The 23852-nt window shown below is 35.2% G+C and overlaps 5 protein-coding genes and 1 pseudogene across 10 annotated transcripts; 4 read left to right on the forward strand and 2 right to left on the reverse strand.

Annotated features, from left to right (window-relative positions):
* Nucleotides 1–112: 112 nt before the first annotated feature.
* On the forward strand, nt 113–5148 carry LOC104746957 (uncharacterized). 6 transcript variants are annotated; one of them, XM_019236490.2, is made up of 10 exons: nt 512–2112; nt 2727–2837; nt 2938–3069; nt 3315–3553; nt 3654–3857; nt 3947–4039; nt 4119–4220; nt 4342–4638; nt 4727–4816; nt 4894–5148. In XM_019236490.2, exons 3-10 carry the CDS (start codon nt 2946–2948, stop codon nt 4924–4926), a joined length of 1182 nt encoding a protein of 393 aa, XP_019092035.1. In that variant the 5' UTR covers nt 512–2112; nt 2727–2837; nt 2938–2945; the 3' UTR covers nt 4927–5148. The 6 variants fall into 6 exon arrangements, 4 of the variants coding, with proteins under 4 accessions (XP_019092035.1, XP_010466818.1, XP_010466817.1 ...); XM_010468515.3 differs by having other exon boundaries at nt 898–2112; nt 2933–3069; XM_010468516.3 differs by lacking the exon at nt 2727–2837 and having other exon boundaries at nt 773–2112.
* A 4016-nt stretch (nt 5149–9164) lies between these two features.
* On the forward strand, nt 9165–9901 carry LOC147926696 (uncharacterized). Its single transcript, XM_087487804.1, has 2 exons — nt 9165–9382; nt 9476–9901. The coding sequence occupies exons 1-2, from the start codon at nt 9236–9238 to the stop codon at nt 9764–9766; spliced, it is 438 nt and encodes a 145-aa protein (XP_087343930.1). The 5' UTR covers nt 9165–9235; the 3' UTR covers nt 9767–9901.
* Nucleotides 9902–9922: 21 nt separating this feature from the next.
* LOC147926697 (uncharacterized) lies at nt 9923–13041 on the reverse strand. The gene is made up of 3 exons (XM_087487803.1): nt 11927–13041; nt 10564–11830; nt 9923–10489 (listed from the first exon to the last, which is right to left on the reverse strand). Exons 1-3 carry the CDS (start codon nt 13000–13002, stop codon nt 10256–10258), a joined length of 2577 nt encoding a protein of 858 aa, XP_087343929.1. The 5' UTR covers nt 13003–13041; the 3' UTR covers nt 9923–10255.
* Nucleotides 13042–15577: 2536 nt separating this feature from the next.
* Nucleotides 15578–16852, forward strand: LOC104748526 (putative F-box protein At3g23950 pseudogene; annotated as a pseudogene).
* Nucleotides 16853–17106: 254 nt separating this feature from the next.
* LOC104746959 (uncharacterized) lies at nt 17107–17930 on the forward strand. Its single transcript, XM_010468517.2, has 3 exons — nt 17107–17248; nt 17376–17510; nt 17620–17930. Exons 1-3 carry the CDS (start codon nt 17195–17197, stop codon nt 17698–17700), a joined length of 270 nt encoding a protein of 89 aa, XP_010466819.1. The 5' UTR covers nt 17107–17194; the 3' UTR covers nt 17701–17930.
* LOC104746960 (dihydroxy-acid dehydratase, chloroplastic) lies at nt 17924–21863 on the reverse strand. Its single transcript, XM_010468518.3, has 14 exons — nt 21166–21863; nt 20977–21048; nt 20825–20872; nt 20498–20652; nt 20136–20330; nt 19945–20056; nt 19790–19859; nt 19628–19686; nt 19388–19511; nt 19223–19293; nt 19045–19146; nt 18794–18874; nt 18315–18473; nt 17924–18208 (listed from the first exon to the last, which is right to left on the reverse strand). The coding sequence occupies exons 1-14, from the start codon at nt 21694–21696 to the stop codon at nt 18158–18160; spliced, it is 1830 nt and encodes a 609-aa protein (XP_010466820.1). The 5' UTR covers nt 21697–21863; the 3' UTR covers nt 17924–18157.
* Nucleotides 21864–23852: the final 1989 nt, after the last annotated feature.

Genomic DNA, 23852 nt, shown 5'->3' on the forward strand with positions numbered 1-23852 from the left:
CACATGTGTTGGACCAAAAAACGTTTACATCCATCCAATACAACACACGCTTCTTTCCCAACGGACAAACGTATCGGGACGTTATAACTCTTCACGCGTCCAAAACATGTTTGTTATGTTTTGGTTAATTTTGTTAACTGGTTTGAACCAAGATGAACCATAAAATCGATTTTACCATTATTAAATCGTTAATTTTTACTAAAAAAAAAAAGGCAGAGAGCTAAACCCTTATTCTCGGCCCCCATCGTCTTCTCTTCTTCAGCTCTTCACGCTTCTTCATCACTTCAAGTTTCTAAGCTCAGAACAATTGGGTTTTGTTCCTCAGGTATGTTCTAGAAACCGATCTCATGTTAGTTTTGAAGTAATCCTTTTGTTTTTCAATCAACCTCAGATATGAGATTTAAGCTGAAATATTTGGGCATAATTGGATAATTCCCCAACTGTTCCCCTTGGATAATTCTCTCATATAGTTCCCCTTGATGAATTCTTTTTATTGCCTTTGATGTTGTAGACTTTCCACTTCCTTAACATGGTGAAAACAGCAACACCAACCACAAGAAAGGGAAGCAAAAGAGCACCATCAAACCCAAGGAAAACGATTGTAACTAGCAGATCGAAAGGTAAAGCAAGAAAGAAAGCACAACCAACTGGTTCAACTCTGATTCCGGAATCACCTCCACAAGAAAAACTGCCATGGAAAGAATGGGGCACAAAGATGGTTAAAGGTGTCAACTATAGGGCTGCGTGTCAAAGAGCTGTTGTCGTACCGACTCTCTACTGCGATGATTTCACTCTTGGTGCGTTGGGAATTCGCGATGATGTGGACTGGCTCTTTCGAAAATGGGGATTACGAAAGTTCATTTCGTTTAAGTACAATGCTTATGAAGAGCTTACTAAGGAGTTTCTTGGAACAGTCACAGTTGCTTTTCAGGATGCAAGGACACCACGAGCAGATACTGGGATATTAGATTTCTGCATTGGTGACAAAGAGTACTCTATTAAGATTCCGGATCTTTGCAAGGCTTTTGGTTTCACTTCTTACGAGAAGATCCGATTCACACCCTCCAAAAGTACTTACCCAATATGGACACAATTTGCAGATCATAATGCTTATGAAGGTGGTTCTAAAGCAGCACAGATCAAGCATCCTGCTTTACGTTATGCACATCGAATGTTAGCCAACACAATGTTTTCTCGGGGAGATACTAGCACAGTCAAAGCAGATGAGTTCTATATCATGATGGCACCATTCATCAACGATCCGCAGAAGGTAAACCTTGGAGCAGTTCTCGCTTGTGAGTTGGTAGAATATAAGCATTATGCTTACGAGAACAGGAACAAGCGAGCTGTTTTTGGCATTGGTGGAGTTGTTTCAGTAATATTGGAAGCTTGTGGGGTTGATCTGAAGGAGCACACACCTGTGGAAGGGAACAACCGCATTGATCTTGCTTTTCTTGGGCGCACACATTACTTAGGAGGATGGGTTGATAACCCTCTGCAATTTGCTTACCGCTTCACTGCATCTTACGAAAATGAGTAGATATTCTTGTTGCCCAGCCCGCATCTTCCATCAATTAAGCCAAGCAGTACACCATTTCCGCCTTCACCAAGTTCCTTCTATATAGCCACTATCGACAGACCGCTTTTGCTGCTAAGCAAATACTTTGCTAAGATGCGCAAGTCAATTCCAAAAAACACCATACAGCCCTCCAGTGAGAGATCGGCTGTCTCTCAACCGCTTAACCAACCTGTAAATGCTCCCCTGCGCACTGAGACAGACAAGTGGTTCTACTCCTCTATCACTAAGCTGGAAAAGAACCAAGCACGCCTTGAGAAGAAACTGGCCTGCCAGGCTTTGATCATCACTAAACTGACGCGCGCCGTAAAGAAATATGCTCCTGCACTCGTCTTTAAGCGTTCTACCAAAGAGAAAGACCCGCGCCAGCTCCATTCTGACGGGGATTTAAGCGATACTAGTCTCAGCTTTCCTTTTATTTTGGAGGAGCATGATGTTGACAAAAATGATATCACCAGTGAACCACCAGCTCCAGCTGGCCCATCAACTTTAGAAGACAATGCTCCATCTTCCTCCGATGACGAGTGCTAGCTAAGGTATCACCGTTTCAAACCATTGTTCAATAACAAGCTTTTTAAGAATTTCTAGATTTGTCTAATTAAGGACGTCCAATTCCATATTATCTATTAGTATGACTTTTGTGTTTCTTTGTCGGGGTGAAGTCATCTTCATAAAAAAAATGTTTTGTTAAGATTAAATTCATGTTGAACTTCTTTCTCTTTCTCCATTGCTTGAACAACTCCATCTCTAGTGTCAAACTCTTCTCCAAGTGTCTTAAAAATCGTTTTCTTTAGAACAAATTCATGTTGAACTTTTTTCTTCTGCCCCGTTTTTTTTTAATTTTACTATAAATATAAAGTGACCAAAAATCAATATCAATACAAAAACATCAAACATAAAAGAAAACAGAGGTAAACTACCCAAACAAAGTAGTATTTCTTTCCTTGAATATAGGAAGACTTATTGTTAACTAGTTTTTTCCCTTAATTTTGTGAGCTAATTATTTTTTTCTTTTGTGCGTGATTATCTTTTAGGTAGTTTACAACAAACTCTTACACACGTACCACGTACGTTCTAAATTTTGTGAATTTTCATTTATTTTTCTCTCACACTAACAATACTTCTTAAAAATATATCCATTTGGTTTCAGATCCCGCTTAATTTTTAGCCCAAGCGGGAATAAATTATCTTCATATAAAGTATCTACAACTAAATAAATCTCAGTATGAGAAACTGCTGGGCAATCTAAGAGAATCTGAAGGTGACGTAAACTGATTTTGTAAATCTAATTTTTACATATTCTGCAAATCAGTTTCTATAGTGCTAACTTGTTTTCTTTTCTATTTTTTAACCTAGTTTAGGGTCGATCATGGATTTCATGGATTCAGAGACACAACCACCTGATGATTTACCGCAGCTGGAAGCAGATTACAACATGCCTCCTCCACTTGCTCCAGAATGTAAAAGCTACAAATGGAAAATAGAAGTCATAAGTAAGATTTAAAGTTCATTACTTTAATTTCATTAAATAATTGTTTTCCTTTAAACTGTTGCATTAGCCGATTTTATTGCTTTCATTTTAAATCAAAACAGTTGTTACGATTGTTTTCCTTCTTATGATTGCTTTCATTTCGAATCAAAATAGTTGTTACGATTTATAAAATGTCTTATAAGTTAATTTGGTTTATTATAGACTAACTCCAATTTGGTTTCAAATATATATGTGTTCATCAACAAGATACGGATGGAACTATAGAAGGCAAACTGATGACATCTGGAGATGTCTGGAAATTGCAAGATAGTCAAGTTATTGTGCATTTCGATGTTGATACCAGTCAACCAATTGGAGATTCTGGAGGTTTACTTGGATCATGGTTAGGTCAATTGAGCACTGATGTGCGATTGCTAGCCATTGACTATGACTATTGGAGGTTGGTTAGTCCTGATATAAAAGATAAAGCATGGGAATTAGTTCAGGTAAACATCTAGCATATATTTATCTATAACTTTTTTAAATCATGCCATGTTTTAATACTAAATTTTGCTTGATGACTCGTTTCATGTTATGTCATTTCAGTCCAAATTCAAATTTGATGATCCTATGATGAGAAAAGCATATGTAATAAGTGCACTAGGTAGCCGATGCAAGGATGTCAAATTACGCCTTTGGAGAGAACACAAAAAAAATAATCTGATTGAAACTTTGAGGAATCGACCGGAGAAAATTCCTGAAAATCAATGGTCTCATTTTGTTCACAAGAGGTTCACCGAAAAGTGGAAGGTATAGTTTATTCGACAGATATTTATATGTACTTATATGTCTATATCAAATGCAAGTAATTCTTTTTTTTTTAATGTATGAGACTTCAGAAAATGCAAGAGCGGAATACAAGGAGCCAAAAAAATAATACCATGCCTCACTTATGTGGACGAAAGAGTTTTTCAAGAAAAAGAAACGAGATTGTGAGTAACTTAGTCATGATATAAACCTATTCTATTATATTGATTTTGTACATTGTTTATGCATGTCTCTTTACTGCAGAAAGTCAAGACTGGAAAAACACCATGTCGAGCAGAATTTTTCATTGAGACTCGCAAGAAACCTGATGGAACCTTTGTGTCAGAGGAGGCGAAAACACACGCGGTTCGTTTTATTATAGTCACTATGAATTTTCATCAATACTTTTTCGAAGTGAACTTTTAAGAAAAAAACTTGTGGTACGTTCTTTTAGTCTGTTGGATTTTTCCTTGTATCCTTTATAAAGAAAGCACTTACGACGTTGATGGAGCAAAATCCGCAAGTCATGAGCAATGTTACAGCTAGATTGGATGACGAATATGCTCAAGTGTTTGGTCCAGAGCGTTCCGGACGAGTGCGTTGTGTTGGTCGTGGACCCACACCTTCAAAATTAGTGAGACACTCGACTGCTGCAACTGGACAAGAGATAGAGAATTCTGAAACAGTTATCCAGCTGAGGACACAAATGAAAGTTTTAGCAGATCAAGTTAAAGCAATGTCTGCATTCGTTGGACAAATACTTGGTAATTCAACGGGTGAACAGGTATTAATATATAACAATAGTTTTGTAAGTTTATTTGCATTAGTATAAATTAGATATATAACACTAATGTTTTACGTTAAATATTCAGGCAACTGCATGGGCTGTAAATTTTGCAACAGCTTTTGCGAACATACCAAATCCAGCCTTTGCAAACATTCCAAATCCACCGAATCCTCGGGTAATTTATTTGCATATTACTTTCTTTGATATCAGATATTTAGATAATAAACTAATGGATTGAATGCCTTTTTCCAGGAATTGGATGATGGTGCCAATGATAAACGCTAGATGCTTAAAGCATTCAACCAAATGCTAGACATCATCATCTACGTACCAATGATCAAGATCTGTTTGTCAATGATCAAGATCTGTTTGTCAAAACAATTTAGCATGCAACTTTGATTTGTTTATGTTTTATGTATTTAATTTGCTCGTTTATGATGGACTACTTTTGTAATTCGTTTTTCAGATTTCTTTCAATTTAATTTAAAGATGTTTTTTCGTTTTTAATTAATTATTTTTTAGATTTTTAAATACTGATAATAACTAAATATGCTAAAACACGGGAGTTTTTTTTCCTTCACTTTACAAATGATGTGGATTTGTATCAAAATATGGTCTTTTATTAATACCTTAAAATGACGAAAAATATAATTCTCGCAACAATCTTTAAATGGCCAGAATCATTTATAAAAACTGACATGAAAATAACATCATTTACGTAAAACTGATACTATGTTTCCTATCAGTTATTGTAAATGATACACTAATTAAATCATTTCCTATAAATGATACAAATATTGAAATCACTTCTGAAAATTGACACTAATGTTAGTATCAATTATTTATAAGTGATTGAAAAAATAACATCATTTGTTAAAACGTTACAAATACTAACATCATGTTTTTGTAATTGACACAAAATTAACATCATTTAAAACAACCGATGCAAATATTATATATAATTGCATCAGTTATTAATGAAACGATGTCAATTATTTGCATCACCCCATTTTATATCATTTAAATAAACGATGAAAATTTCTTTTGCATCATTTATAAGTAATGCAAATATTCAAAATAAATGATACAAAATGACCTTTTTTTTGTAGTGAGCCGGTGCTAAATTCTAATGAGATAACTAATAACAATACAAATAATTTTACATGCCCTTCTGTTAATAACAAATTTGAGGTTTCCATGATTGTTCCAAGTTTCAGCAAACTAAACATGAGCAATAACACCAAACGAGAAGAGTTGTGGCTGTCTGGCTGCAGAACCTATTAAACCTATTTGGCTGCAAAGATCAAAAGTTCTGTAAGCACACTTGTTAAAAAAAAAAAAAAAAAAACGGGGGCAAAGAAAAATGCTGCATGGTAAGGAAATCAAGACCATACACGAGATTCTAAAACTCTGACAGTCAACAAATAATTCCATTTGAAGCATCTACAAACGGATTATTTCATCAGAATTTCTCAATCAAGGCTACAACTAGCCTGTGATCAAACCACAGACAATTCACAACAAGACATTCCTCATTGCGCACTAACACTTCCTTTTGCAACCCCATTCTATAGTACTCTACCAGGATATGTTACATATACTACTACAATGCCAAACTCTAAAAGGTGTAGCAAGCACTCTCTAGAAACGAACAGGGAGAAGTAAACACACTGACAAGTTTAAAGCTGAACTTCAACTCTAAGGTAATTAAGGACCATCAACTATCGAAACTTGTAACAGAAGAAACACAATCTACATGTACAAGTAAAAGATTCTTACATACTTTGCTATTTCCAGGTAAATCCTTTCCAAATCTTCTCGCATACATATACCTGGCGGCTAGAATATCACATGCCACAGACAGTTATCAAAACGCAGACATCAAAACGAAAAACACATTCACATTCAAGAAAAGACACTTTGATGATTTCTCGATATCTACAGTTAGATGATACATAGGATGCATATAAGCTAACGAAAGCTTATAATCTCATATACTATCTTGACTTCTTATAGAATAAATACAAGTCTTTACTATTATTAACTTCAGTCAGTATAGTCACAACTCAGAACTCCAATTACTCATAAGTGATAATTAGCCAAGAGTCTTTTTAACTCTTAAACATAGAACCACTTTTGATCTAATTAATAACCAATTCTTTTAATAAACTTCGGCTTATTGCTACCTTGTCTTTTTTCAATTGGTAAACAAATTATTTTAGTTTATTAACTAACGTAACTAAATCGTGTCTCACTGAAAGTCTGAAAATATCAATACAATAAAACTACAATGTGTTTTTCTTCAGTTGATGACATTTCAACATTTTAGAGAATTCTGGAGCTGACACCTCAGTAAAAATAGGTAACCAATCAAATTAATATAATTCATCATTTTTCTCTAGTAATAATCCTTGGTTCCATGTCACTTTACTCTAGGTTTTTTTTTCTTATGTTAATATTTTAAAAAGCATAAATGGGTAAATGTTACAAAGCCTATATAGGGCTTAATCGGCTAACACTCATTTAAGAGAACCAAATTTGAATTTAGGTAACCCAAAAAATAAAATCAAATACCAAGCTGATCTTTCACGAGGAATAAAGGGAAGAGAAGACAGCGTTGAAACAAATAACATAATCTGAAGCAGAGAAAGATGAGAGATTAAAAAAAATGAGAGACGCACTCTTTCACTTATTCCTCCTTAGATCGATTTGGTTTGGTGTGTTTCTTGTAGTTGTATAAATCTGATTGGAGATTTATACATGTAAATATGTAGACATATGCCGCAAGCCAATGACATGAAGGAGTGCGGTCAAATTTCCAAAAAATGAAAACGCCCTGTCGAACATACAAGGCAGCACTTGCAGTCTCCAGTATAAAAAGAAGAAAGCTCCAATTGTGAATTTTCTTCTCCTCTTAATCCAATATATTACAGGTTTAATCGTGGTTCTGTGTGCTATAAAACCAAAAGCAAATTTTGAGAAGTCTCCCTATATGTGATATGTACTCTCATGTAGGTATCTTCGTTTCTTGACTTGTGAAATCTCGTGCGTGGATCATGGAGTGCATCTGATTCGTTGCTTGCAACATGTAGTAGAGACAAGGCTGTCTAGATTTGGGAGATACCACCGAAGAAAAAATTTGATTGTGTTGTAGTGTTAAATGGCCATACACAAAATGTTAAGACGGTCCATTGGGCAGTGGCATAATATGATAAAACTATCAAGATAAAGAGAATAATGCTTCAAAAGTGCTTTGATGAATTGAACATTGAAGCTTTGAAACGTTTTTCATATCATATCCATATATATAAGCATTTAACTACAATTCTTGTGTTTCTCTTAACAAGTTTGGTGGTCTAAGGATGAGTATGGTGATTATAACTTTGTCCAAACCTTAATTAGGTGAATCTAACAAGTATACCGTGCTATTGTTTTCTATAATCTTCTTCTATGCGTATAATAATACATGTTGCTTCTAATCTTCTTCTATGAGATTAGTCTTTGGGCCTAGGAAACCTTTAGGATCACTCCTGAGCTATCAAAAAAAAAAAAAAATCTTCACTTTGTGGTCATTCTTCTACCGTATGGCGCCTATGGGCTATCTCCTTTAATGATGATGTGGAAAAGATGTTCACTTATAGATTAGTGAATCTTTTATCCATTGTTTCTTTACCTTGGCCCCGATTGGTAACGACTGTTATTTGTGGCTGTAGAGACTTTGACTGTAAAAATTTGGCTGTATAAAATTTGGCTGTAGAGACTTTGGCTGTAGATACTTTAACTGTTAAAATCTGATTGTTAAAAAACAAACTTTTAAAACTGTGACTGTAATTTTATTAAAAACAAAATTATAAGAAAATACAAAGGTGATAATAAAAATAATAAATTTGTGAAGAGAAGTGGATATCAAAAGAAAGAGAAAAAATACTGATAATTAATCTATAAAAAAATGTTTGTATTAAAATATATATAAAATTATATAGAGTTTTTAATTATGATGGAGAAAGAAAAAATAAGTTTTGTAAATTTGTTAGTTTTACAGCGTCATTTTGAAGCTTTAAAAAAAAGAAAGGAAATAAAGAAGAAAAAAATTAAAGTGGCTGTAGAAACTTTAAGGAAAAAAGATTGTGAGCTACCTGAAGTATGGCGGAATGCATGGCCACACATGCCAACTATGATAAAGGACACTCAACTACATCACCTATATGTATTGCATGGTCACATGTATGAAGTATATGATGTTATGTGCTCAACATCATACACATAGAATCTCGGTTTACCGGATCATTTACGCCGACGTTGACCTACCATTGACTCGTCGGAACCGAAAAAAAGACCTGATCAGATTTATTGACCCGAACCCGAGACCTGACCCGGTTCAGATAATTGTTGGGTTTAGTTTTTGGGCCGAAATTTAATTAAAATTTAGGCCCATTAAGAAAACCCTAAAATTGATTCCATCAAAACAACATCGATTCCATCGTTTTCACTTCTCACAGGTGAAACACGGTTTCTTGAAAACAAAGATATTCGAGTCAGTCGCTGTGAAAGGTCGAGTCGACTATTAGGGTTCTTAGTGTTCATCATTTCAAAGATGGAATTAAGCTCGGGATCGTCCAGTAACAGCAGATTTGGGGGGCGCAAAGTCTGTGATTGTAACAGCAGATTTGTGGCAAAGATTTTCAAGTCTAAGACGGCAAGAAATCCACATCGAAAGTTTTATGGGTGTGAGTTGTACAAGGTATGTTCTTTAAGTGTTATTAAGAATGTTTAGGTGGTGAGATTTGTTGATTAAGAAGTCTCCAATTGAAGTCTCCAATTGATGTGTCTGAAGGAAGGTGGGAACGCTCATTGCAAATACTTTAGGTGGGTTGATGAAGAAGAGGTGAAAGGCTGGCCGAGACAAGCGTTGGTAGAAGCTGAAGCTGAAATTAACGAGAAGATTAAGATGATCAGTCAACTAAAATCGACAATTAAGGAGCTTCGTGGTGATTTGGAGAAGAAACAATTGGAGATATCATCAAAGAATGCTGAGATGGAAAGAATTATGTATCGTCAACGCATTGTCATCACTGGATTGACAGGATTGCTTGTATGGGCTGTTGGAGCCATTGTTTTTGGCTGAGCATTGTTGTTGTTTGAATGAGCTTTGGTTGTAATGCCTTCGGTTAGTGGCTTTGTAATGCCTTCGGTTAGTGGCCTTGTATTGAATTTGTTGTTGTTTGTATGAATTTGGTTAGTGAATTTGGCTTTTGGTAAAGAATTTGTTTAGAAAAAGAAGTAGAACACTTGAACAATTACCAAATTAAGTGTTTAAAGTAACCAAATACATGCCCAAATTGACCAATAATGTATCCAAAAAACCAATCTGACCAACCTAACATGTCAACAATGTATCCAAAAAACCAACCTTTTATGTGCCAATTACCAACCTAACATGTCAATAATGTATCCAAAAAACCAACCTCACATGTACCAATGACCAACCTAACATGTCAATAATGTATCCAAAAAACCAACCTGACATGTCAATATGTCATCCGATTAAAGTATGTCACCAAAACAGCCGATTAAAGTATTTAACCATCCAAAAAACCTTCTACAAATCAGTCCCTCATCCAAATAGCATCCTCTCGACCCAGCTTCTCTGTGGTGCGGATGAAGAAACATCTTGCACTTCAGGTTCTTCAGCTTGATGTCCAACTTCAGGTTCTTCAGCTCGATGTCCAGCTTCAGGTCCAGGTGCTTCCATTGCGGCAAATGCTACTTCCATTTCAGATTGATCTTGAGCTTCCAATTGACCTGGTTCTCCATTTAATCTTATTCTCTTTGCCCTGCTCTCAGAAGACTATAGAAAGATATATAAGAAAACTACCATTAAAACATAACCAAAAGGAATAGAAAGATATGGTAGAGACATACTTCATGTGGACACCGTCTTGAATTATGACCCGCTTCACCACAGAGACCACAGTGCATAACTCTTCCTTCCCGACCAACTTTCTTGTCAGATTTCTTTTTGCGTGGTGATTCATTAAGACCTTTGATCCTTGCCTTGCCCTTAGGTCTCCCTGCAGGACGCTTGTAAGGCGGTGCAGCAATCCGTGGTCTTCCAGAGTCCTTCCAGAACTTAGGACCATTGACAGGCCTCAATCCTCTCCTATATGTCCCTTGCCATTTCTCAGTCAAGTAATAGTCTGACATATAGTCTTCTACCTCGTAATTCATCTCTCTGATCGCACATACAGCATGACGACATGGGATACCAGTCAAATCCCACTTCCTGCATGCACAAGTACGCGCACTCAGATTCACAAAGTATCCGGTGCCAAACTCAACAATCTCAAACTCGCCTCCTGTGCTTGTAATCATGGCACAATATTGAGCTTCATCACATGATTTCTCCAGCTCTTTTCTTGCTTTTTTTGTGTACTTTGCAGTTTCTTTTGCAGCAATAGTGGACCTGGTGGCAACCCTTTGCATAGCATCCCTCCTTATCAGCTCTAGCATCTGAACAAATGGCTTCCTCCTTGCAATTTTCAGTGTCCTATTATATGACTCGGTATGATTGTTGTGAGTATCCGCACAACAACAACCAACCTGAAAGAATGCTCTGCACCATGTACTTGGATCCTTCCTAAGTAGAGTTTGGCAAGATTGAGGATCAAACTCTTTGAAAATCGCCATATTCTCCTTGTAATCAGCTTCATTGAAGCTGCTTGCAACTCTCCAGAACAGTGGCTTCAACATATCTGCCTTGTTTGATTTCTTCAAGGCAGAGTAGATGTGTCTAGCACAAGCTCGATGCTCTGCCATTGGTAATTCAGTAGCAACTCCGTGAATTAACCCTTTGTGCATATCCGATATGAGAGTGATGTTCTCACCCAGCCCCAACTCCAAGTCTGCTTTAATCTTCTTCACAAACCATTCCCAATTGGGATAGTTCTCACAGTCTACCACGGCCCATGCTATTGGAAAAATCTGGTTATTAGGATCCCTTCCAACAGCAGTAAGCATCATCCCATTTGAAGAGTTCTTCAAGAATGTTCCATCCAAACCTATGACTGGTCTGCAATTCTGCTTCCAAGCAGTCCTCAACGGCTCAAAGCAAATGTAAATTTGGTGGAATGCCTCACGACCATCAGCTCTTACTACTGTGTTGATCTCCACTGTACTTTGAGGATTAGACCTAAAAGAAATCAAAAACTTATTAAGACAACCACGATAATAAACCAAATAAGAAATAAAAAATAATAAGACTAAGGCCAAAATCATATTAACTTACGTTATTAGATGAAGTTCATAGTCTCTTAATCTTGCGAACTGCTCATCACATTCGGCTTGCAGCTTATCAAATACACGTCTTCTTGCAACTTTTGCCTGGTTTGGTGAGATAATGATGTTGTACCTCCTCTTCATCTCATCTTTAATCTCTAGACCACTCATCTCTGGATCCCTCCTAATATCTTCAAGGAATAAATCAGCAATGACAGGAGTCTTTACAATTTCACATCGTCCTGTTGGATGGCATTGATGGTCGTAGTCATAGGTCTTCACCATCCATTTTCCGATAGGGTTCTCCACAGCACAATAAATTTTCCACCCACAGCCTTTTGCTTTACACTTTGCACCAAGCCTTTCCTTCTCCCACCTATCATACACAACATTCCGCCTAGTCTTCAATACATACTTGATCACATTCTTCTTAAACTCACTCCCACTGTTAAACACTTGCTTCAAACTAAACACACCATCAAGTAAACCACCTCTCTGCATCCTCTCTGTTTGTGCTTCCTCATCCCCAGATTCATCATCAGTTGCTGGATACACATCATCTTCATCCGGTATCTGCTCCTCGTAGTTTTGGTTGTTGAAAATTTGTATGTCCTCCTCAACAACCTCAGCCTCCTCGTCAACAATGTCAGCCTCAACATCTGACTCTGATGATTCAGATAAACATGCCTCCGAATTCTGACCTTCATCATTATCATCACACGCGACATCCTTGACAAGTAGTTGTGTTTCTTCTGTGATCTTTTCTCCTCCAATAGCCGTGTCTTTATTTCCAACCGCTCTTGTGTCTACACCTTCAACACATTCTCCTACTTCCTTCTCAAAATAGATATCTACTTCTCCCATCCATCGTCCTTTTGCAACCAATTTCTTCTTATTGGCATCCACATTCTCCCATAGAGGCTTCCTATCAGATAAATCCTCAAATGGTAGCTTGTACCACATCTTCCCAATGTGCTTAATTCGCTTCTCAAGCATACTCATCAATACATCTTCAAAGATTGTGACAGAATCCACCTCCAAAGTACAAACAACTCCATCAACGTAGTTTAACACACCATCCACCATCTTGAATTCCCCAGAATGGTGACATTTCACCTTCACAGATATTCTCGCACTACAAAAAAAAAAAAAAAAAAAAAAAAAGGTCAAAGTCAAAGTTCCCGATGACTATTTACAACTCTATGAGACAATAGAAGTCAAACAAGACGGCAAAACTGCAAAATCCCGACACAAACACGACATGTCTAATTTTTAATTGACAATACCACGAGAAAAGGAATCAAACAAAAAGTTTCTTCTTTCGAGTAATAAGAAAACCCGAAACAAACCCCAACAACTACACGACAACATCCCCACATCCCCACTAGTTCAGACCCGTGGCATATGTTACCAAATAAAAAGAAAATTGAGAAAGTTACCTCATCTGAATGAGAATTCAAACCCTCACTCTGACCTTTTCTCGATTTCAACCAATACAACAGATTCTGTTGCAGATTCGATTCTTTTGTCGAGTAAAACCTAGGTTAAAAGGAGATCTTGTTCTTCACCTCAAATGGACAAAAGTGAGAAGTGAAAACGATGGAATCGATGTTGTTTTGATGGAATCAATTTTAGGGTTTTCTTAATGGGCCTAAATTTTAATTAAATTTCGGCCCAAAAACTAAACCCAACAATTATCTGAACCGGGTCAGGTCATTAAAATTTGATTGGCAAATAAAATGCTTTTAAGACTTTTAAATAATTTTAAAGTATTAAAAGTCATCACCAATCAGGGCCCTTATCTAAAGATCCTCCGTTTAAGAGATATTGTGTTTACCGATGAGACCACTTTTGAGAGACTTGTCTCGATGTAAACCATTTTTTTTGTTCGATGTAAACCGTTTAACAATTATGTAATGAACAAATTATTCATTTATATATAGCACACAAAGATTTTGTTAAGATGTAAATTTCAGGGTTTTGTTAAGTAATGAATTTATACTACATATATATTAAAAATATATAACTACATAATCCTAAACCAAATACAGTAGAACCTCCGTAAATTAATACTCGATAAATTAATAATCTCTATAAATTAATAAATTTCTTCGGTCACAAGTCGAGACTAGTGTAATTTTGGACATAGTTCGATAATATAATAAGATAATAATTTTTTTGAAAATCCATTATAAATATATAGTCCCATCAATAATATAAATTAATAATTATATAAAATTATCAAAATATATGTATATATATATATATACACATTAATTTTAATTAGAGTTTATTTTTAATATTTTTACTATATAAAAATCTTTGTGTGCTATTTTCAAAATATAATAATTGTTATTTTTCTTGTAATTAATTTTATAAAAATATTAATTATAACAATTAAATCATTTTTTTAACCAAATTAGAAAAGTTTCTTTATAAATTAATAATTATTAGTTTATTGATAAATTAAAACCTCTATAAATTAATAGGTTTTTACGATCCTAACCTTATTAATTTATAGAGGTTTTACTGTAATTTCTTTCCTTTTCTGGGCTTCAAACCCAGAAAGACATCGATCAAACTGAAAAGATCACTCAGGATGGTTATAACTTTTAACCAGTGCACTATAATGGATTTTTTATTAATTAATGAATTTGTTTTATATATGAATAAATAATAAATAATTACATAATATAAACCAAAAATTTGTTTTAGGCTGCCGTGCTTCCTATGTTGCATGGAAACTCTTTTTGAGGTGCGTTTCCTGTTTCCGAAACGTTTCGAAAACGGAAACTCGTGGAAACTCGGAAACAAGTCACAGAAACACAACTCCAAAAAATCTCTGTTTTGAAACACGATAGAAACTCTGTTTCCATTTTGGAAACGCGATGTAAACTCTTTTTTATAATTTCAAAATTTAATAAATAAACAAATTGAAAGTATAAGAATTTATGATACATATAATGATAAAAATATAATATAATTAGTAGCATAAAAGTTAAAATCCCTAAATATATGGTGATGCTGGTAAAAAAAAATTGATTTTGAACGTTTATTTTTTTTACAGTTTTAAACTATTTAATATTTCTGTTTTGAATTTGTGTTGTTTCAGAAATTTTTTTAATATAGTTTTTATGTTTGGGGATTTATTATATTTATATATATATATATGTGTATATATGTTTCCTACACGATTCCATTACTTAATCTTTGAAAAAAATTGTTTCCCGTTTCTGAAACGTTTTGTTTCCGCGTTTCCATGCAACCTAGCGTGCTTCGAACCCAAAAATATATCAGTTGAGATGAAATTAACCAATGTACTACAACAAATCTTTTGATAAAGAATGAATTTATCATACATATATTGTAATAGATAACTACATGATACAGAACAAAGAGATATAATGTCAAAATTTCCGTTAGAAATGAGCGATCATCTTATTTTTAATTTGATGTACGTATCTCAAATTATAATTTTGATATACTAATATTGTAAAGTCTAAAGATTGGTTTAACGGTTTATTTGTTTAATTCGAAAAATTGTTATTGGAGCTTTTTCATTTCATCGGGTTCTGTGTTTTCTTGAGAAAATAGATTATATATATATATAGAACCCAACCGAAGGAGAAGAAGAATAAGTCGAGAACACTAAACCTAAAAAATGGAAATTCAAGAAATGGTGATGGAAGTCTTGGCGCGACTACCATTGAAGAGCATCGCAAGATTCAGATCAACGAGCAAAGGATGGAAAGATTTGATCGATTCAGACTTCTTCAGAGATTACTTCATCTCTCGCAACTCATCTTCTTCAATCTCGTGGTCAATCATTCAGACGACGCAACCTCACAATCTGACACTTGAAATCATTGGTCATCATGGATGCAAAACATGGGGACTTACTCGTTCTCCGGGATCTTTAATGAGTTTTTTCGTCGAGAGAGCAATCAAGAAGCTACAAGTCTTAGCTTGCACCGATGGATTGGTCTTGCTTTACGCAGAAGCTACCGATGGAACTCCTATGTATTACGTTGGAAACCCTCTGTTTCAAGAATGGTTTCAAATCCCTCTGCCTCCTTTCCTCTCTTTGCAAGATCTTGAGATATTACGGACCTACGATCGTTTGAACGACAGTGGATTGGTTACGAAGATGCAGAGTGGTATCGTTGTGAGTTACAAGGTTGTGTGGTTGATTCGCACGAAACTAGAATTGTTCGTTCCTACTAAAGATAAAGTCGATTTAGTAATATACTCATCTGATACAGGGACGTGGGAAACTCGACATGTGACTTGTCTTAATACTTTATTCTGGTTTATGAAGCACAAGTCAATTGCTTTGAATGGGATTGTTCACTGGATTTACGGCTTCACCAGTAACTTTGTAGCTCACGATTTCTATGGTGGTCATCATGATGATAGATGGTCTGGTTTCGTAAATTTCCCAGATAGAGGAGTTGAGGAGTTATCACGTTTTAGGAGAACCATCACAACCTCGGAAGGGTCTATAGTGTATTTCAACGAGTTCACTGAGAATGGAAACCGCACACTACGGGTTTGGAGGCTGGTCAAGTACATTTCTGGTCCTGAGGCGTGGGAGCTCTCTTGGGATGTCAGCTTGGAGCCTTTGATTGAGTTAGGTACAGATTATTTTCCTGTGGTGATGCATCCTTTGAACTCTGAGGTCATATACTTGTGGAGCACGAACGAAGAAATGCTGATCTTGTATAATTTGAGGACACATGAGTTTAGGCTTCACGAGGAAACTGCAGACGATAGCAACAAGTGTATGGATGATTGCATCTTGAGTTTTAACGGGTGCAGTGAGTATATGCAGATGCACAATATGGCAGCATTACCAAATGGTATTACCGAACTCCTCTTTTCCCAGTATGTTTTGCCTCGTTGGATGCAACGTCTCCCTCGTCCCCAGCCTAATTAGTGTCTTCTCTTAATACGCTAGTCGTCTAATGATCTTCGTTCGTCAGTAACTCTTTTAAACTCTTTGCTTGTGAAGGAGGAACTTGTATTTGTTGCTTTTTTGGGCTTATTCTGTTATTAAGTTTGCATATTCTCATTTGTTAAAGTAAAACAAAAAAAAATGAGAGTAGTCAAACACACATAAATGGCCACCCATACATCTCTCCACCAAAATTTACTCGTTTCTTTCTTGACCACAATATAATCAAGAAATCACAAATAATGCTAAACCCACTATAAATACACTTTTCGTAAAACGAAATAACAGTATCAATCAATCAAAGCTCATTTACTTGATATAATCATGTCGAACTTGCAGCAATCCTACAACGCTGGACAGACCAAGGGCCAAACTCAGGTCTCTTCCTTTTTCCTTTTTTCTTTTTCATCCATTCCAATTACTCTTGTTTTTTGTAGTTATAATATGATGGAATTTGAGTTTTGTTATCAACAAGTACTGAATGTAATAGATTTGGTTTTTGCAGGAGAAGGCTGAGCAATGGACAGAATCTGCCAAGGAAACTGCACACAGCGCCCGCGACAAGACTGCTAACGCGGCTCAGTCCACCAAAGAATCTGCCCAACATGGCCAACAACAAGCCTCTGGTATCATCCAACAAGTAAGCTTAATTAACTAATGTTTAACCATAGCTAATTATGTATATAATTATGAATAATTAGTACGACTACAAAACTGTGTTTAATCTATATTAATGTTGATGGGGACAGACTGGAGAGTCAGTGAAGAACATGGCTCAGGGTGCTGTTGATGGTGTCAAAAACACTCTTGGCATCAATGAGAAGAAATGATAAGTAAGAAAACTACTCATATCATAAATTTTTACATATAAGGAGTTATTATAATTTTGAAAACTCCTTTTTTCTTTTCTAATTAATTTTGTAATAAAGTTATGGATTTTTTTTGTACCCGTGTTTTGACGATTATGTCAAGAGATCTGAAATGTAATAAAATGGTGTAATATTTGCCCACATTATATATGCTGGTGGTGCACTTCCTCGTATCATAGACTTATTTATGCGAATCCGTCTTTATTCTGTCTTTTTATTCGTAATGCCACAACAGAAGTTTTTTTATTTTGACAAAAAGAGAAACAAAACCTTAAAACCAACCTTGCATCTAGTCTAATGATCAGTCACATAGTAACATGATCTAGAAGCTAAAATAAATAATAAACGTACATAAATTCCCTCATGAACACACTACATCCTTCTGCTCATTCAAAAAACTCCCTCTTAGATCGTTATTTTACTCATCAGTCACACATCCATCTGAAGCCGATTGCACGTTCTTGATGTACTGTTTTAGAATATCATAAACCATTCATTAGAAACTAATCCAACAGATGTCAAAGAGACTTCAATTACATACATGCATACATACACAGTATATGAATTCATAATACCTTGTATAGAACTCCGCGGTTAACCTTGTATGCAGGAGCAGTCCATTTCTTTCTACGCTCATTCATTTCTTCGGGTGAAACTTGTGTGTCTATTCTCTTCTTTCCTATGTCAATGGTGATTATGTCTCCATTCTCTATCAGACCGATCGGACCACCCTCCTGCAGATATAAATAGTAAGCATACCCGGATAACAGCTTTCAGCATTATTATCTTCACATTCTCAAATCAGATAAATATCGCTTTTAGTATTTGAAAGAACCCAAAATCATCATAACTGTATAAGAGCTGGCCATCAACTATTCAGGCATACCGTTACCATTGTTCCATTTTGCTAAAGCTAAATATGATGACTGACACAATAGCATTTGTTTTCCGTACTATGGATCTATCAAATTTATCTTGTAATCCAATGAAGCCAGTGGACAGATAGAGAAAAAGGGAGAGAGAGAGAGAGAGAGAGAGAGAGAGAGAGAGAGACCTGAGCTTCAGGGCAAATGTGGCCAACAACAAAACCGTGTGACCCACCAGAGAACCTACCATCAGTCAGTAATGCACATTCCTGCAGCACCCAATAGCAACATATTGTCACTTTGTATAAGTGTGTATTTTTGGATATGGATAAAGTAGATAAATGAATCAGGTGACTACCATAAGCGAGTTCTTTAACTTAGAACATAAAAATTGATCAGACTAAGTAAATATCTCAATAACCCAGTAAACTGGTCATACCTTTCCAAGACCGGCACCCATTATTGCACTTGTTGGTGTCAACATCTCAGGCATACCTGGACCTCCTTTAGGCCCCTCTCCTCTGATAACAACCACTGTTCCCTGAAACACAATACATTTTAGCATATAAAGAAATAAACAGCTCTAGAGACGAACTTCATACGAGAATGGAAATTACCTTAAAACTCATTGGGTCTGCTGATATAGCAGCAAGCATAGATTCCTCTCCTTCAAATACAAGCGCAGGACCTAAAATAAATAGTTCCACTACATAAGCCCTATAATCGAGAAGCATTAGCTAGATATTGAGTGTAAAGAAGGCATTGGAGTGAACCAACTTTACCAGAGAAATATAATCCCTCTTTGCCGGTAATTTTTGCTACAGAACCATCTGGTGCAAGGTCTCCTCGCAAGATTTGTATGTGTCCAGTCTCCTTGATTGGATTTGACACAGGTCTAATTATCTCCTGGAAAATATATCAGAATTAATTAGAAAACTGTATAACTAAACATCCATTATAAATAAGAAGAAACAGCCAGTAGATTTCCATGAGATAACTAATAAAATTACAAACAATCCTACCTGCCCTTCACTTAAGCTGGGGACGTTTTCTAAATTTTGAGCCAAAGTCTGCCCTGTGACTGGTAAGGAGATACAAAAGCGTAGTTATGTAATCAGTTTTATAAGTACTTCACATCAACTCAAAATGCTAAGTGGGTTTACAAGATGTTTGAGCATTAATACCTGTCATACAATCCCCATCCATAAATCCATGCTCTAATAGAAAGCGAAGAACAGCTGGTGTGCCACCAATCTGTGATCAAACAACAAAACTTACAAAAATGATCAACAGAAACACACATAAGTAATAAGCAAAACGATTTTGCCAAAGCCCGCACCTTATGTATATCCTCCATAACATATTTCCCACTGGGTTTCAGATCTGCCAGAAACGGAACCGCATCGCTGACCTTCTGAAAATCATCAAGGGTCAACTCCAAACCAACAGACCTGAAACCATTTCAATTCATTACTACGGTCCATTGCTCTCCATGGTAATAACACTAAGCAAAACATATCAATCTGTCACCTTGCAATAGCAATTAGATGCAATACAGCATTTGTCGATCCTCCAAGGGCCATGACAGTAACCATTGCATTACGAAGTGATTTTGGAGTGATAATATCCCGTGGTTTCAAGTCCATTCTTAGCAATTCTAAAAGATATTTACCAGCTAAACGGCACTCGTCCAATTTTAATGGGTCTTCAGCTGGTATCGAAGAGCTTCAAAAAAAGAATAAGCAAATATATGAATCTTTGGAATAAGCATTTTGCACATACAATTTAGGATCTCCAATGTGCTTGTGGAAATAACTTTCAATTAAGCATAAATTTGTCAAAATGTTTGAAGTTGATGTTATAAATGTGGTCTTCAGGACTGAAAGCCTCACCTGTAAGGAAGGGACATTCCCATGGCTTCGATTGCAGAAGCCATTGTGTTAGCTGTGTACATACCACCACAGGCTCCAGCTCCAGGACATGAATGATGGAGGACAGTCTTTCTCTGTTCATCACTTATAGAACCACTAACAAATTCTCCATAACTCTGAAACACAAAATTGAAAAACATGAGGAACCCCACAAGTACTAAAGCGATTTGACACCACAGTCACCAAGAATTTTTGTAACTTAATCCCAAAATTGAAAAACTCAATGAAGTCTCATAAATAAACTTCAGAATTTAGAAACAAGATGTTGATAGAAGAAAAGATAGATACCTGGAAAGCAGATACTATGTCATACGTCTTTTCTTGAAAATGGCCAGGCTGCAATCATATCAAAACAAGGTCAATAAGCTATCGAACCAACTAGTCACAAGGGTTCAGGGTTTAATGAACTGTTCCTTTCATCAATTTGATAAGTAAAGTACCTTAATGGTTCCACCATAAACCATAATGCCTGGTCTGTTAAGCCTTCCCATAGCCATAATAGTTCCAGGCATCTAAAAACGTCACAAAAAAAAACAACAATAGAACAAATCAACCACACATCCATGGAGATAACGGAAGAGGGGGACATTCCATTTACACAACAACACAAAAGAGGGGGCAAAGCTCACATTTTTATCACAACCAGGAATAGATATGTTGCCATCATACCACTGAGCACTCATTACAGTCTCAATACTATCAGCAATCAAATCCCTAGACTGCAAACTAAAACACATCCCTCTCGTTCCCATCGAGATAGCATCACTAACACCAATCGTATTAAACCTAAACCCAACCATCCCAGCGTTTTGAACTCCTTCTTTCACAGCCTCAGACAACTTCAGCAAATGCATATTACAAGTGTTCCCTTCGTACCACACCGACGAGATACCAACTTGGGGTTTCAGCAAATCGTCGTCTGACAAACCCACACCGTGAAGAATCGCTTGAGACCCACCTTGGGATTTGGGTTCGGTGATTCTCGAGCTGTACTTGTTGAGCTTGTTGGCGTCAGTGGCGGGTGGGGAAGGATCAGCGGTCACGGATTGAACAGAGCAGGAGAAGGTTGAGGGGCGGTTGCGAGAGTTGACATTGTGGGAAGGGTGGAGAGGTTTACAGGGGAAGAGGGTGGCGCGTGGGGAGAAGATGGTGGCTTGCATGACGGCGCGCGGAGTAAATGGTTTACAAAGAGGGGCTTTGGCGGCGGCGTGTGGAGGAGAAACTTCAAAAAGTGAAAACTCTGATGAGAGTGAGAAGGAGATATAAATGGTCAGGATTCAGATACAAATATAAAAAATAGGGTTTTTTGGTAATTTCCGAACGGTGTCTTTTAGTATAAATTGGGAAATGTTTGGTTTAATTCGCCGGTTTGGTATATTGGATTTAAGTTAGTGATAGACTGGTAGGTAAGGGTGTCAAATCGGGTTCAATTGGGTCTGAAATAACCAATTGGAAAAAGATAAATACTGGGTTTAACTCGTTGGTTTTATATAGGGGATTAGTTGATTCAAGTTGTGTTAAAGTTGTAATGAAATATTTGGCTATAAAATTGCATTGAAGAGATAATAAATTGGTTTGGTTTCATCTTTTTTTTTTTAATAATCAATACCGCAAAAGAAATCAAACCATATCTATAATACAAAAAAAATACCCCACTAAAATACCATATTTATAATATAGGAGTCAAGTAAAAAAAAAATATATATATATATATATATATATATTCTACTATAAAAAAAATCTTCAAATTTAAATAAATGTTGTTAAAAAGGATAAAGCCCCAAAAATATCAAAACTGAACCAAACACAAGTTACAACCAGACGATTTTGAGTGTTTTCCACATGATTTTTGAGTGTTTTAATCTTTTATTAACTTTGAGGTATCATCCAAAAACAGAATAAACAAAGAAAATCGAAACTAGTGAAAAATATCGAGTTGCCACTGTTTTTAAAGTTTTTAATATTTCTTAAGATTAAGAGAAAAATAGAGATAGAGAAAAAATTTGTTGTATTATTGTTAGGTATACATATATATATATATATACCACAAAGAGTTATACGTGTAGCGTGAATTTGAAACTAATATAATAAAATATGCAATATGTTATGATTAAATAAATATTAAAAATATTTAGTTATTTTCAGACTGATTATTTTTATATGTCATACTTCCTCTATTTCACAAACAATGTCATTTTAGAAAGAAAAAAAAAATTGTTTTATAAAAAGTGTTATTCAACATTTTCAATGTATTTTTACGCTGAATTTTATAATTTATCCCTAACCCAATGTTTATTTCATTAAATTTAAATCATTAACCACTTATTAAAATAGAGGTAAATATGTATAATTTAAAATTTTCTTAATTTGTTTGAAATGTGTCAAAATGACACTTTTCATGAAACGGAAAGAGTATTAAATAAATTAATCGTTTATACTGAATATTTAACTTTCAAGAATAATCTAATATAACATAAAAATTGTAAAATAATTAATCTTCTATCATAATTAGTTGTCAAATGCAACATGAGACAATAGTTGTTTTGGTCAAAAATGATATGCTATAAAAACATGATCTGTGAATATGTATTTATAAGTATGTCACACTATTTTGTGTTTAAAAATATAATGGCTACTTCTAATACAATTTATGACAACTTTAATACATAACTTTAAATTAATAATTAAGATTTTGTGACATCATTAATATGTTGTAATTATTGATTTGAGAACCTAACTTCATATGTCATGTCTGATAAACAGATAGTTAATATAGTGGGAAATTATTGTACTAGTACATAATGAGTACAACACTACAACTATTGATAACTCATGAGGAAAATTGTTTAAAATCTCTACCTCATCAACCAATAAACTCTCTAATCCGAATCAGTATATTCGAAAATCCAAACAAAAGTTATGTGTTATTTAATAATTAATTAAATTATTTTTTTGATTAAAACCATTTTGTATTAGTTTTATGGAACTTTTTTCTCTATGACTAGTGAGAGATATAGAGTTGTTATTGTCTTCAAATTTGCAATATTTCTTAAGATTAAGAAAAAAATAGAGATAGAAAGAAGAATGTTGTATTTTCATTAGATATCTTTGTATTTGTTATTTTCTTTCAAACCTACACAACACTTGTAATTGTTTCTAAGGAAAAAACAAAATGTACTTATTGAGAATACAAAGAATGTGTCCCTCATATATAATAATACAATTCAATTTAACAAAAATAGATAATGATGTATATAACTTTAAAAGTAATGACACATGTCATAATGAGAGATGTCACATGTTAATGTTTTTTACT

This window comes from Camelina sativa, chromosome 15 (assembly GCF_030686135.1).
Source record: "Camelina sativa cultivar CO46 ecotype springtype chromosome 15, ASM3068613v1".
Classification (NCBI taxonomy): domain Eukaryota; kingdom Viridiplantae; phylum Streptophyta; class Magnoliopsida; order Brassicales; family Brassicaceae; genus Camelina; species Camelina sativa.